The sequence below is a fragment of the Zosterops lateralis genome (assembly GCF_965231275.1).
Source record: "Zosterops lateralis genome assembly, chromosome: 13".
NCBI classification, from domain to species: domain Eukaryota; kingdom Metazoa; phylum Chordata; class Aves; order Passeriformes; family Zosteropidae; genus Zosterops; species Zosterops lateralis.
The window spans coordinates 7,687,707-7,701,824 of record NC_139773.1 but is presented as its reverse complement, the minus strand read 5'-3'; the positions used below and the strand labels follow the sequence as shown (position 1 = coordinate 7,701,824).

Here is a 14,118-nt window from a genome sequence, read left to right as displayed (position 1 = left end):
ATGCTCAGAGGCCTTCCTACAGAACAGGGAAAGAGATCAGGACTCCTTGGTTTAGAAAACAGGTAAATGGAGGTTCACAACACTGCAAACACCACAAAGAGAATTAATAATTCAGCTTCCCACAATACCAGAACTACAGAAAACCCAACAATGTAAAATCCAAATCACAAAGAAGCTCTTCCTCACAATGATCAGTTAAACAGAAGTATTCATCACAGAATCATTAAGAATGAATAGAAGGGTTCAAATTTAGACTTGATACAGTCATAGAAGACTGTATATAATTTTCACCAGAAATTTCCAAAGAAATCCTTAAATTACCAAGTGTTTGAGTTTAGGAAGATAAACCATGGAAAAGCAAATGATGCTTTGTGACCCTTCTTTGAAAGGCTCTGCTATACTGGCCATCACAGGTAGTACAGATTTAAATGGACTTTAGATACAAACCAGCATAAAAGTTCCTCTGTTTTTAGTCTAAAGGCTTTAAACATTTCCAGAACTGGAATTAACAGGATTGTCATGAAAAGTGAAAAACTGTTAAAGCTATTAACAGCTTTTGGACAAGCAGATGAAACTCAGAATATGAAATAGATAATGGAATAGATTTAAATGACTGCCAAAAAATCTACGCAGTCCGGCAGAAGTAGTTTAACATAAGTTGGCATTTCCTTAGAGAACTTGGGAGAATACCTGGTCCTCATGTGGCCAGGTTCATGTAGATCATTACATATGATACAATAAGAAAATAAACAGAACTGTGTGCAGACCATAACAACCACTAGAAAAGCTTGTAATATAGTGAATTCATTTTTCTATCAACACAGGAAGCAGATAGGTTTGTTACTAGAGAATTACAGGTGTTTATCCCACTCTACCACCTTCAGTTTGACCTAAGAATGCTTCCTGTGTTCCCAGCTGGATGTTTTTAAGCAGAACCTGAATTCTGAATATCTGCTGTAGAAATTCTTCAAGAGCCAGTAAAAGCAATTTCCAGAAAGCCATCTCCTTCTTCTTCAAAACAATTGAATCTATAGCAGCTGTGAAAAGTGAAGAATGCTTCCTGTCACCTTTGTGTCACAGCTTTCTGACAGCATCAGTGACAAAATCTGGCACACAATCTCCTCCCAAGTCAATACCAGACATGGAAGTAGACATCCATGGAGAAAAAGCAGTTCTTTAAATGCAGCATCACAGTATTCCCCAGACATCCTGGGGATAATTTATATGAGACATCCCAAGCAGTAGCAAGGCCATGCCCTAAAGAAATCTGGATTAAAGCTTGCTTTGTGCATAGAACATTCTAAATGTATTCCTAGCTCAAGGTTAAATACTGTTTCTTTCTAAATATCACCCACAAATTAACACCACACTACGATATCTGTATCTTCTATTTCAAAAGAAATATTTTCCCCAGAGATCCCCAGAAGCTGGGTACAGCTAATCAAATTAACCTTGAATGACTTTCCATCTGTGCCCAGCACAACTAACCAAACAGAGGAGGCAGGAGCAGCCCAGGGCAGCAGCCTAGCTGGTTCTTTCTGACTTCCAAAGCACCAACAGTTTGTTTGGCTTGTTGGAAGAAAAAGCTGTCTGCACTGCCAGGGCTGAAGACTGCTGGGTCCAGGTCTGCCACCTTTATGTAACAAGCTAAACCTGCATGGCCTGTACCACTCTGTCCCCAAGTTTTGTGTCAGGGAGTAGAAAAAGCTGGGAAACACAGGGATTTCAAATGCAATCTGTTTGCCCAGTGCTGGGAATGGCAGGTAACAGGAGAGAAAAATACTTGGTTATTTCAATGCTCACCCCAAGCAGTTCTACAGAGTCAATTTATGCAGCATCAATTTCTGCAGTGAGGCTGAATGAAAACACTTCCTGCTGCAGGAGCTTGTGTAAACAGAGATACTGTAACCAACCTCACCCCAACACAAGGGAGAATTTCTGGCAGCTTCTCATTTTATCAAGTAAGAAGAAATCTTTCAAAACCTCCACTCAGGAATCACTTCAGTCAAGTTGATTACCAAAGCAATTCTCTTAATTTGCAAGTTTAGTGCAGAGCAGAGCCTACAGAAAACAGCTCAAATACCTGAAAAGATTTTTTGTAGTTATGCAGAGATGCCTGCCTTGATTCCCAGTGATAATTCGTGGATGCACAACATTGTTGCCTTATAATAAACACATCTATTTCCATTCAGGAGTCTGTTTCCCACACTGAAACAATGTCACTAATAAATCTCCCAGTTTGTAGGGCTAGAGGTGACATCCCTCCCTATTCAGTATATACCTTTATTGCCATACATATGGGTAAGAGAAAATGTTATCCAAGTACTTTTTAAAGGTGAAGAAACAGCTGCTTAAGAAACAAGAGTGACTTCACCAAATAAATCTAATATGAAAAATCTAAGGATAGGAGGAAGGAGGAGGAGAATAAACACACAAACAAATCCCAAACCAGCAAAGAATGTTTTCCAACACAGCTACCTCCACAAATCCTTATTCCTCCCTCTGTTCCTACCTAATCTCAAGTAATGCTACTTGTTCAACACGAATAAAACAAAACAAATTTCTCTGCATACGGTCTCTTCAAATTGAGATCTAAAAATAGACAGACAGCCAACAAGAAGGCTTAAACAATTTTATCAGTGCTTGATTTATTTCGGCTTTCTGCTCTCTCTGGTCGCAATTCAGTGCAACCCATAAATAAGTTAGGCTGGTAAAGGAGATTGAATTTTTGAGGCCAGAACAGTAATTGAGGAATTGAACAGCCTGGAGGTTGAAATATCTTCTCCTGGGATATAAGCCTTTGGACCTGTTAGCAGCTGTCTATTGCTTTTCCAGCCATGGACACCCATGACTACATCAAGGCATGGAGCTGATTTACGTTTCTTTGTGTCACACACAGACAGCTCTGGTACCTGTGCTGGGCTCCACCGTGCTCTTATCTGAAGCAAGACTATCTCAGGAAAATCTCTGACCAGAAAATCTCAAAACTATGAGAAGGCCCAAATTCCTATGAAGAAAGTCTGCACCAGCTCAGCACAATTCGATTATACAGAAAGCTGTATTTTACACTTTTTCCACACTGTACTAGCACTTGTAAAGGAAAGACTGAAAGCGAAGCCTGAAAGAAGGAATTTGCATTATTTCTTAAAAGCCAAACAAACAAGCAAAACAGAGAGGGCCACGAGCTCCCCACACACCTCCTGAGCAGCCGGGCTTTGCAGTGACAGTCACACATCGACAAGAGAAGGAGACTGGAGGAAGGGCACTTGGGGCTGGAACCTCTGCTCAAGACCTGGGCACAGGGAACTGAGGGAGCAGCCAAAACCTGCCACAGGAGCCTGACCTCCTCCTCAAAGAAAAAACAGCGTTTAACTCGAAATCACTAAGAGATGGATTAAAAAACAGAAAAGAGGAAATATAAGAAAAAGATGCTTACTAAATCACTATTAAAATCCACATTTCCAACACTGGTAGTCTGAAAGAAGAAAGAAAACAACTATACATCTGGTTTTAGTTTGTAAGAAAAGATGACAGCAACTGAATCAAAAAAGCATTTGTTAAAAATTGGTTTGGAATATCACATTTGTTCTGATCGAGCCTATCAGTTTGTTTTGAAGAAAGGCTCCTGACGGCATAAAGTACAAACACAAAATGGGAATAGTTTGTTAGATCTGGTAAATGCCAAGAAGACAGACTGTATAATGGAATTCAGCAGTACCAGTTATTCATAAATAATTCTTCTGATTAAATATTCACACCCCATCATCATCATTTGTCTTGTAAGTCTGTTCTCATAGGCACCTTGTGCTCTGCTCCTACTAGATCTCGGCACAGACAGGACCAGCGATTTGGCTGTACGACACTATACCAGGATCTCTTCTGAATAACAATGTGCTGCTTATAAAATGCCCTCTCTCCAACCTGCTCCTGGGAACAGTGGCAGGTCCTGCCTCCCCAGGGCCTGGGCACAGCTCAGCCCCACACACAGGAGACAGATGAGGGCTCCCTGTTTGCCTCTCCCCAAACTCCCCTGGCAAACCACTGTCTGACCTAGAGCTGTTCAAGTGGAAAGAGGAATGTATTTCCTTCCTCATATTTGGCAGTATTTATCCATGACCACCAGGATACTGCTCAATTGGACATTCTCTAAGTCTTGTAAACAAAACGCAAAATCTAAAGAAATTTTCATCTTAAGCAAACAAAGAAAGTACATCTTCACCAAAATGTCTTGAATAATTACAGTTTCTATTAGAAATGTGGCTGGACAGCCAGCCTCCCAAAAGAAAACCACCACTCCTCTGCAGCTCAGCAGCTCCCCATGAAGGTCTCTGCATGCAGTGGGTTATGCAGAGATGTTCAGAATGATCACCAGCCCATCAGTTGCAGCTCTTCCCCCTCACCTTTTGCTCCAGTTGACAGACAAGAGAAAAGGACATGACAGCAATAAATTTAAAAAAAAGAAATCACCAGGGCACCCTCTAACCAGGTGCTGCAAGCATGTTACTCATGACAAATTTTTTAAGCTCAACTACCTCCTACACGTTACAAGGTCTACACAGCTGGCTGCAAGTCCCTGCTTCCCAGAGAAATGGCACATCTGGCAGAGGGATAACTCAGGATTGACTTCCACAGCCCTTGTCTGCATCTGTCCATCTGCCTGATTAGACATTAGATTTGAATTTTGATGAGTGAGGGATGATGGCAGGGCCAACTCCAGACTAGGTAAGATCACCATTACTATTTTCCAACCTAAGTCCTGCTGTTGATACATTAGTCTTGCCAGGTGTCAACTGCAGTGGAATCCTGGCTGACTTATAAAGGAGATTAAACAAACGCTATATTCTTCAAATTGAAAAAATTTCCCCAACACAAGAAAGAAAATAAGTCTGGACCACACTGGACTGATGAAAATTAATATAACCACATTGTAATCATTGAAGTAGATTTTTACCTGCTTTCACCTTTATGAAAGAACAACAGAACAAGTAAGAAAAGCTCAGGGCCAGCATCTTTTATTATTTAATTATTTGCATGAACGTGGAAAAGTTATCTAGAAAATACGTAACTTTCCAAGGAGCACATGGTATCTCAAACAATAATGCCTCATTCTCCATCCTGCTGACAAGATTTTCTCAAATTGCAGAATTTTAACTACTGCCCAAAGTAGTATCCATCCTATTCTTTTTCAATAAAAAAATAATTCAAATTGTAAATAACCACTATTCACTAAAATGTACTTTTCTTCAACTGTAAGCACATTTCTGAATGATGTCAGGTGAGGCAGTAAGGAACTGTTAACTGCTGAAGAGATATAAATAGCAAATAAAAGCACTTTAAGAGTCTTCTTCCATAGGCACATCCTCTTGTAGCTTCTGCACCATTTTGTCCTCCAGCTGTTTTGGTGTACCTTCAAAAAAACAAATCAAATTCAACATGTTTCTCTAAACTCAAAGAACTGTTTTTCTTTGAACAATATACGTGTCTATTCCAGGTGAAACTGCCTAAATATATTGCTTGAAGAGTTGTTTACGAGCAAATCCATCAAGCTCAAAGGTATTTACTGCTAACTTCCATCACCTCCTAAAACTGTTCTGTTTTAGCAGAAAAGCTGATGCTGTTTTTATGCAAAATCTAAAATGCAGTCAAACCTGTTTTCAGCTGCTATGAGGAGCTGATACAGCTGCCAATACCTGGCAGAACCTTGCAAAGGATTACAAAGATTCATTATTTATTACAAACCAATGGCCTTCTCACATCAGTTTTTAAATGAAGATTTAAGCCCTCCTGAATGCTGTGTTGGACAGCAAGAATGTTAACTCTCAATAAGGTGACCAAGAAGAAAAACAAAGAAAGGGGGGAACAGATGAAACCAAAGTTTAAATATATCCTGACAAAATCTAAGAAAAACCATAGAACAGACTTCTAATTAATATCTAATAATGAAGAAACAAAATTACTGGTAATTTTTTTATAAAACAACAGCTAATGGAAATGTTTTTAACTTGTCTTCTTTACTCTGCTTTGTTAAGTGTATTTTTAAAAGTAAATAATTTATTTAAAATGTGGCTTTACTGAAGGAACAGTATTTTTATGCAAGTTCTACACAACTGATTGACAAATTCAAGCAGCAAAGTTGAACTACTGTATTTTATATAATTCAGTGGTAGAGTCTGTTGAGTTCAACTAACCAGTTCAAGTGGAAGACTTGGATAAATGTACTGAATAACAAACATGCAGTTCGTGGAGCACCGGGTATTAAGTGCAATTTAAAACGCTCAAAATAAGGAATAGAAAGGATGAATGCAGGACTAGATAAATAAAAAAGGTATATTTGATTCAGAACACAGACACTGCTCTACATTTAGTGGCAAGAACTATTCTCCATATTCAACAGACAAATTAATTGTAAGACAAATGTACAGGATTATTGATCTGTAGAATAAGTCATTCATCCTAAAACTGTGTAGGCAAACCAGTGGATCAAGTTCTTACCTGCATGGGGAGCACGAAGAAGGTGGATATTCTGTTTGACTTCTTTGATGTCTTCTGCCTTCTGCAACTCTTTGCTCTTCTTTAATCTGAGAAAGAGGAAAATTAGATTTAATTACCTTCAAAGAGGAGATGTCTGCTTTCATTTTAATGCATGATATCTCTTGCTAAAGATCTGTCCAGGCTTTAAATAACTATTATTATGAGGAAATACAGGTAAAAAGTATTTGAAAACCAATTCAAGAAAATACTGGATATAAAACCACAAAAAAATGCAGCAGTGTTTCAACTCCTATCAGAATTTTGTTAAATTTAAGACTCTGTATACAAACAAGTACTACAATACAACTGCTATCCTTGAGTGTCCAAAAGCTACTTTTCCTTGGACAGCCAATAACACACGGTAGAACCCACCCAGTGTATCCTACCCAATCCCTTGGATGACTGTGTATATACAAAGCAAATTACTCTTTTAAACTGGATCATCCATTTCTGGAAAGGTTGGCTAACACACACACACAAGGGGTTCCCATCACACAAATAATTCTCACCTGTTCATAATAAATCTGGCTTGACGCTTTTGCTTTATTTCCTCGACTCTCTTCATTGCATCCACTGAAATAAAGCAGAAGTTGGTTTAAATGTGGTTAAATCCCTGCAGCAGAAAATCCATGCTATTTCTGTAAGGCAGCTCTTACCAATTCTCCCATAATACCCAAATACCGGAGGCAGCTCTTACACTATATAAAGGAAACTATTCCTTCTCCAAAGAGCAGGATAAGTGAATGTTATGTGCAGCAACTCTGATTACTTGTATTTTACAACTTATTTATTCTTCCACTTTTGTGCCTACACCTAATTTCTATGGTTAACCATAACTGCAAAAGACTCTTACTTGAAAAAAGATGCAAGTTACCAGCTTCTCCTTTGTGGCATTCATTCACATGAATATAAGCATATTATTCTCCTATTTTATGGCAGTTGATTCTATGAAACAAACTGAAGTGGACTGAGCACAAACACAGAAACAACTGCATCAGTGTAAAAGGCTTACATTGGAAGCCTCTTAAAAAACTGTAAAACCACTAAGGGGTTTTGAAGACAATAATTCAAAATAAAAGACTTCTGGTCCTCCTTTTCAAACCAGTTTCTGAAAAAAAAACATCAAGTGAAACCCCACACCTGTTTACAACTCAAACCTCCTCCACATGCTAAAAATTTGGTCATGATTTCAGTAATTTCAAACACAATCACTACAAGCCATCAATACTCTAAGAAATCTTTTGAAAACATATTCATGATTAACTATAAAAAATCCATCTTTTGGTTTTTTCCTCCAATGACTCACCAGTCTTGTTCCACAACTCTCTCTGGTATTTCACTGGTTCGTTCCTACGTTTTTCAAATTCAAATGAATTATCCTGTATCAAGAAAAAGTAAATGTTGACTATATGCAGAAGCTTATTTAGATCAATACATTCTTACTGTAGCACTCATATAACTGAATATTTTATGGGATTTTTCCCCCCTTTCAGAAGCTCAGTTCCTAGACTTGAACAATCATTAGAGATAAATATGAGAAGGAAATTGAGTTGAGTGTTTGACCTCAAAGTGTCAGGAGCCACGGTGATTTGTCTGAAGAGAACTATTTACCACAACAGCTCCCTCAGCTATTTTCTATTTAGCAAGACAAAAGCAAGAGAGAAAACCTGTGTGGAATAGGAAATACAGAGTAGATTAGACAGGTGGAAGGAGAAATTGAAAACCTGTAGATTCGAAAGCCTTTATTGCAGAATAAATTAGTTCTACTCAACAGCTTGTAATCTTGAAATGCTCTAAAAAAAACCCCAAACACTGTTTCATTTTAAAAACACTGAAACAGTATTTCTAAATTGAAATTGTGGAATATTTCAATTGATAACTCTGGCATTTGGGACAGCTGCCATCCCCCAGCCATGTCCCCTCATCCCCATGGGCTGAAGACAAAAAAACAGTTTCCTGGTTTTTTTTATTTTTTTGCCAGGCACATTTAGCTTTATATCAGTTTTATCTGAGGACTTCTCCCTGCCCAAAGGTTGTGTTTTGTTGAGGTAAAGCTGAGTTACACAGTACTAACTTCATGTATTGGCTTTATTCTTAAAATACATTATGTATCTCAAAACTGGAACATATTGTCACCTATTTAGACATATATTAAGTAATTTTAAATTCACTTATTTTCAAAAAGATAATTCAACAAAGCCAGAAACAACTCAAAAGCAAGAAACACAATTACTGAAGACACTAATTAATCATGGCTTTTCAGAGTCACATTAAAAAATAAAACCACATTCTTCCCCTTGAAAGATCCACAGAAGGCAGGAAATCACTGTGTCAAAATGCTTACTAAATTTTTAATGTTCTGTAAAAAAACAGATAATTAAGTCACAGTAATTCTTAAATTATTTAAGGACTGTCCCACCAAATGTGAATGTTTAATACTTTTAGCATTGAAGCAACTTTGTTTTGAAATTGCACTTGAGGTCTCATGCTGTTTTTCAAACATTCCTATCCATGCAAAGACTTTTCCTACACACTGCAAGCTTTAAAGAGACTTCATAGATAAATATTTTAGGGGTCTACATAGAGAGGATTCCTGAGGTACCTGGTAACTCAAGATTGTTTGTGCAGAAATACCAATTGTATATGTACAGAGAGCAGAGGATTTATTGGTGGGAAAAAATGCCTTGGACTTGGGAGCCCCCACGTGTTACCAGCACAGACACCGGACACAGTGATTTCCACCCTGAAGGGGGAAGATCCAGGTTTTAATCAAGCGGAATGAACAGCTCATTCTCAAGAAACTCTCACATTCTCTTCCATAACACTTTTTCTCCCCAGTTCATTTCACTAAATGACAATGCTTTAAGGCACCCAGCCCAGCCTGTGTGCCACAGGAGGAGCCATTTCAGAGTGTTAATGTAATGTGTGAACCTCTTCAGGCTCTTACCACTGTCAGCTCCTTGCCGGCTGCCTTACGGAAAGCTTTAGTCCATCTCATCTTTCTGGGGTTCCGCTTCTTTTTAAAGTTTCTGTGGCATTTTGATTTGCAGAATCTAAATATCTTAAAGAAGGGGATGAAAAAGAAGAAAAATCTTAGTGAAATCACATTATTCATGCCCCACTGGAAGTGTGAAATCAAACACTGAGGTTACTCTAACAATACTGCTCATTAGAAATTATACTCGGCTTCCAAATGCCAATATTTTTATAGAAAATAGAGCTATTAACAAAAATAATTTCAAGCATTAATACTGTTTTTTCATTATAGAGTAATTTTCACAGCTGCCAGGCTTAAGCACAAGTACTTATAATTAAGCTGATTATACAGAAAACACACCTGAGTTTTGAGAATTATCAGCTGCAAAAATAACCATAAAGCCAAACCTGTAGTATGAATAAACAATTTTCTACAGCTGCCAGCACTTTTTAGATACACTACCATCCTGAGAACAACAAAAAATCCTCACACTTCTCATACTGAATGCAACACACACAAAAATGTCTGTTTTCTATGATGCAGCCTTAAACCCAAAGACATTAGTTAAGTCCTGGACTGAATTTACTGAAAGCTGTTAAAGCATATGACAAAAGGTTTTAATTGGGCTTTTTCTTTTTTTCCCTGTTTTTCTAGATATTCTACAGAACACTGGACTCTTCACCTAAAAACAGTCAGAATTAAACGTTATTCGTGAGGTTTTGAAAACCTTCTTTTTCTGCAGCCATATCCTCCTTCCCATCTAATAGTCAATTCTAAAAAAATTAATAGAAAATATGAAACTTTTAATTAAGGTAATCATCTTCGAAAAGTTGTTTTTTTTTTTAACACTCTTCTAGCAGGTTTGCACCTCAACTCAGGCACACCTGCGGTTGTATTTGCCTTTCCCCAGACTCTGTTCCCAAGTGATCTTTACCAGCCCGCCCCCGGTGGGCGCAGTGAGCGCGCCCCCGTGTCAGCGCCCAGCCCACCCGGGCCCCGGGACTCCCCGATCCGTTCTGACATCTGCGCCAGGACAAGGGAGGGAAGCGATGTGAGCAGGCTTCGCTTCCCGCTGGGGGCCCCCACGCCCCGCAGCAACGATGCGGAGCGCGGCAGAGGCCGGGACACGATACACAACACTGTGTGCACAGAGCTGCCAGGCCGGAGCAGGGCCCCGACAGCCCCGGCCGGGGGGTCACGGCGGGTGGAGCATCGCGGCCCCGCCCCGAGCCCGAGACCCGCCCTGCCCGCCGCCCAACAGCCCCCAACTGCTGCCACCTGAAGCCACAGGCTGAGAATCAAAGGGTGAGGATCCTGTGTTGCTGTGCGAAGTGTATTATTTCTTACTAAAAAATGGAAACAGACAATTCAGCCCCCACTCTCGCCGGCGGCCACAGCAGCTGCCAGATTACTGCATGGCTCCAGGTCCTTATATTTAAATATCAGTAAGACATGAATTCCGTAGATTCACAGAATAGTCAGAGTTGGAACGGACCCGCGGACAAAGAGGATTACTGACTCCAGCTCTTAAGCAAATGGCCCGTACAGGACTCGAACCCACAACCTCGGTGTTCTCAGCACGGCGCTCTGACCGGCTGCGCTCATCACCCGGGCGGAGCGTGCGGGTCCGGCAGGGCCCGGTGCCGACACCAACACCAGCCCCGGCCCGGGACAGGGGCTCCGGCTGTCAGCCCGGCGTGAGGCGCGGCCAAGGGCACCGAACCCCCCTGGGGCCCGCGGCACAGGCCGGGCCGGTGACACCGAACCCCTCTGGGGCCCGCCGGCACAGGCCGGGCCGGTGACACCGAGCCCCCCTGGGGCCCGCCGGCACAGGCCGGGCCGGTGACACCGAACCCCTCTGGGGCCCGCGGCACAGGCCGGGCCGGTGACACCGAACCCCTCTGGGGCCCGCCGGCACAGGCCGGGCCGGTGACACCGAACCCCTCTGGGGCCCGCGGCACAGGCCGGGCCGGTGACACCGAACCCCTCTGGGGCCCGCCGGCACAGGCCGGGCCGGCACAGGGAGCGGCCGTGAGCACTGCGGGGAGAGCGGTGGCGGTCGGGCGGTACCTTGCAGTCGTTGCGCACGAACATGACGCCGTGGCCAGGGTAGATGGGCCCCGAGCAGAAGTAGCACTTCTCGATGCGCATGGCGGCGGCGGCGCGGGCGGAAGCGCGGCCCAGCTGACCGGAGGCGGCGGCGCGGGGCGGGCCCGGCTCCCGGAGCGCCACCGCGCCCCCTGCCGGCCCCGGCCGGGCCCGCACCGCCCCGAGGCCCTGGCTGCTGGTTATAAAGGAAAAACTGTGTTCCAGGGGCGAGAAATTAACGAATCCGTGCTCACATAAGGATAGACAGAGTAACCCAAGGAAAAGAAAGGGAGTTAGACATAGATTTTTAATTGTACAGTTGATTTACTGTAAAATTCAGGCAACAGTTTCTGTGCTGTTTTGGTACCTGTAAAATCCAAAATCTAAGCACAATTTGAAGTCGTGTCTAAAGCCAGTGGTTCTGCACAGCATATAGGTACCTATTACTCCCTCTGTTCCCTCTCCTAGAGTTACCTGTTTATTGTGAAAGGACCTAAATCTTAGGCCCTGTACCTTCCAAACTGTTAGGAATTGGAGGTCTTCTCTCTATTCTTCACTTGTAGGATGCTGTCCCAGCTCAGAGTCTGAAATCCTCCTTACCCCATAAGTCTTTACCACCACAGTTCCTGCCTTTCCATTTAAAAGAATTAACTACCCGAGTATCTGGTGAAAAATCCATGTGTTGAATTGTATGTGCCTCTAAAGCAGGTTTTGCTTTCTGGTTTCTAGTATAACAAAAGAAAGGCAGTCAGCTTGGTGCTGTATTAAGGAATATCAGAGGGAGAAAGAAAAATTGCTTTAGCACAGTGGAGTCACCTTATCAGCACAGAGGCTGTCTCCCATCTTTCTGAAAACCAGACCTCAGCCACACTGACTGCAGGAGAGCAGGGCTGGAGCACAGGGCTGGACAGGATGTTAATGACTCACACTGCAGGCAGAGCGAGGGCTCCGTGCTGGTGACAGAGGATGGCAGCCCGGCTGATAAGAGGAAACTGTAAACGCAATCCAATTTCATGAGGGAAGCTATAAAGACAAGTTTACAGCTAGAGGCAAAACCAAATAGTAAACAAGCTTGCTTAGGTCCAGAGCTGTTCTCCTTTTTCAGTTTGATTACTTTGAGTTTCCTGCCTAGGCAATTTTTTTTCCTCACAGGCTCTATTTACTTCACTTTTCCTGGCACAGGACAGCTTTTTCCTGTTGTGAATTCTTTGGTGGCTTCTACAGTTTAAACACTTTGAATTACAGACTGTCACCAATACGTCCAGCAGACAGACAGGATGTGAATGCACAGTGATAATACAAGCATTTACCATTAGATTTTCACCCCCGGCTCTTTTTTTCACATCAAAGCACTAATCTCTATAAGCCATTATGCTGTAAATTTGAAGTGCTTGTTCCTGACTAAAAGGCAATATAGATTGAAGGTTGAAGGTGACAGAATCCAGCTTAATTATAAAATATATATATATTATATATATATATAATAATATATATATTAACTCCATTAATAGTTATTTACAGACAGAAGAATTAGGTATATCCAGCTGACAAACAGCCTCACTGGAAGATTTTGCAGCAAACCAAGTGACTCATTTGTTTATGACACAGATTGTTACAGCATGAATTGTTTCACCAAACATCTCAACTCACTATCTTAAACTCATAGCAAAGCTCTGATCTGCAAGTATTTACATACTTGTACAAGTTTCCTAATAAAAGTAAAAGAATTGTCATACAGTCATTTGAAAGAATAAACAACTGTCAGGCAAATGCACTTGTAGGGTCAGGTTCAGACACATATGATCATGTTGGGTGGAAGACACTTCTGGAGGTCATCTAGAGCAAAGCCCTGCTCAAAACAACAAATGTGGCTCAAGGCCACATCCAGTTTAGTTTTTAGTGTCTTCAAAGATGGAGATTCCATAAACTTCCTGAGCTCCTGTTCCAATTTCTTACCATTTGTATGGTGACAATCTTTTCCTATTATTTAATCTTAAAAATGTTTTTTTCAGCTAGCATTACTGCATAGGGTTACAGCAGCCCAGGTGGAATACCCAGTGACACTTGACACTTGCCCTTTTTGAACTTAATGAGGTTTAGTTCAGCTCATTCTCTTGCCTGTCAAGGAACCCCTGAATAGCAGCAATGTCCTCCAGCACATGATAACCTACCTGGTAATAGACACTGCTCTTGCTGGAAGCAGTTACTCTGAAAAATTGGGCTCCTTACCTCTGTAGAAGCAATAAAGTTGACAAAATGTATTTTTTGATTCCCTTTGCTCTGAACATGTAACATGCTCAGATGAGCAACATTGTGAATGTCTCAGGAACACAGAACTGGTGTCTCCATTGTCGTCTCTGGTTTTGTGCTCCTCCTGGCATCAGCCAGCATTCACCAGGCCCCATCTGACGGGTTTGGTCAGTGCAGGAAAGGGTCACCAAGAAGTACCTTGACCCCAGCACAGACCTTGGACACATCTGAACAAAGAATCCTCACAACACACGGGGCCAGTGCATGACACA

General features: G+C 41.6%; 1 protein-coding gene across 1 annotated transcript; it reads right to left on the bottom strand.

The window, feature by feature from the left end:
* Window positions 1-4,991: 4,991 nt before the first annotated feature.
* Window positions 4,992-11,694, bottom strand: RSL24D1 (ribosomal L24 domain containing 1). The gene is made up of 6 exons (XM_083871267.1): window positions 11,579-11,694; window positions 9,479-9,592; window positions 7,838-7,910; window positions 7,041-7,104; window positions 6,493-6,578; window positions 4,992-5,407 (listed from the first exon to the last, which is right to left on the bottom strand). The coding sequence occupies exons 1-6, from the start codon at window positions 11,657-11,659 to the stop codon at window positions 5,334-5,336; spliced, it is 492 nt and encodes a 163-aa protein (XP_083727393.1). The 5' UTR covers window positions 11,660-11,694; the 3' UTR covers window positions 4,992-5,333.
* Window positions 11,695-14,118: the final 2,424 nt, after the last annotated feature.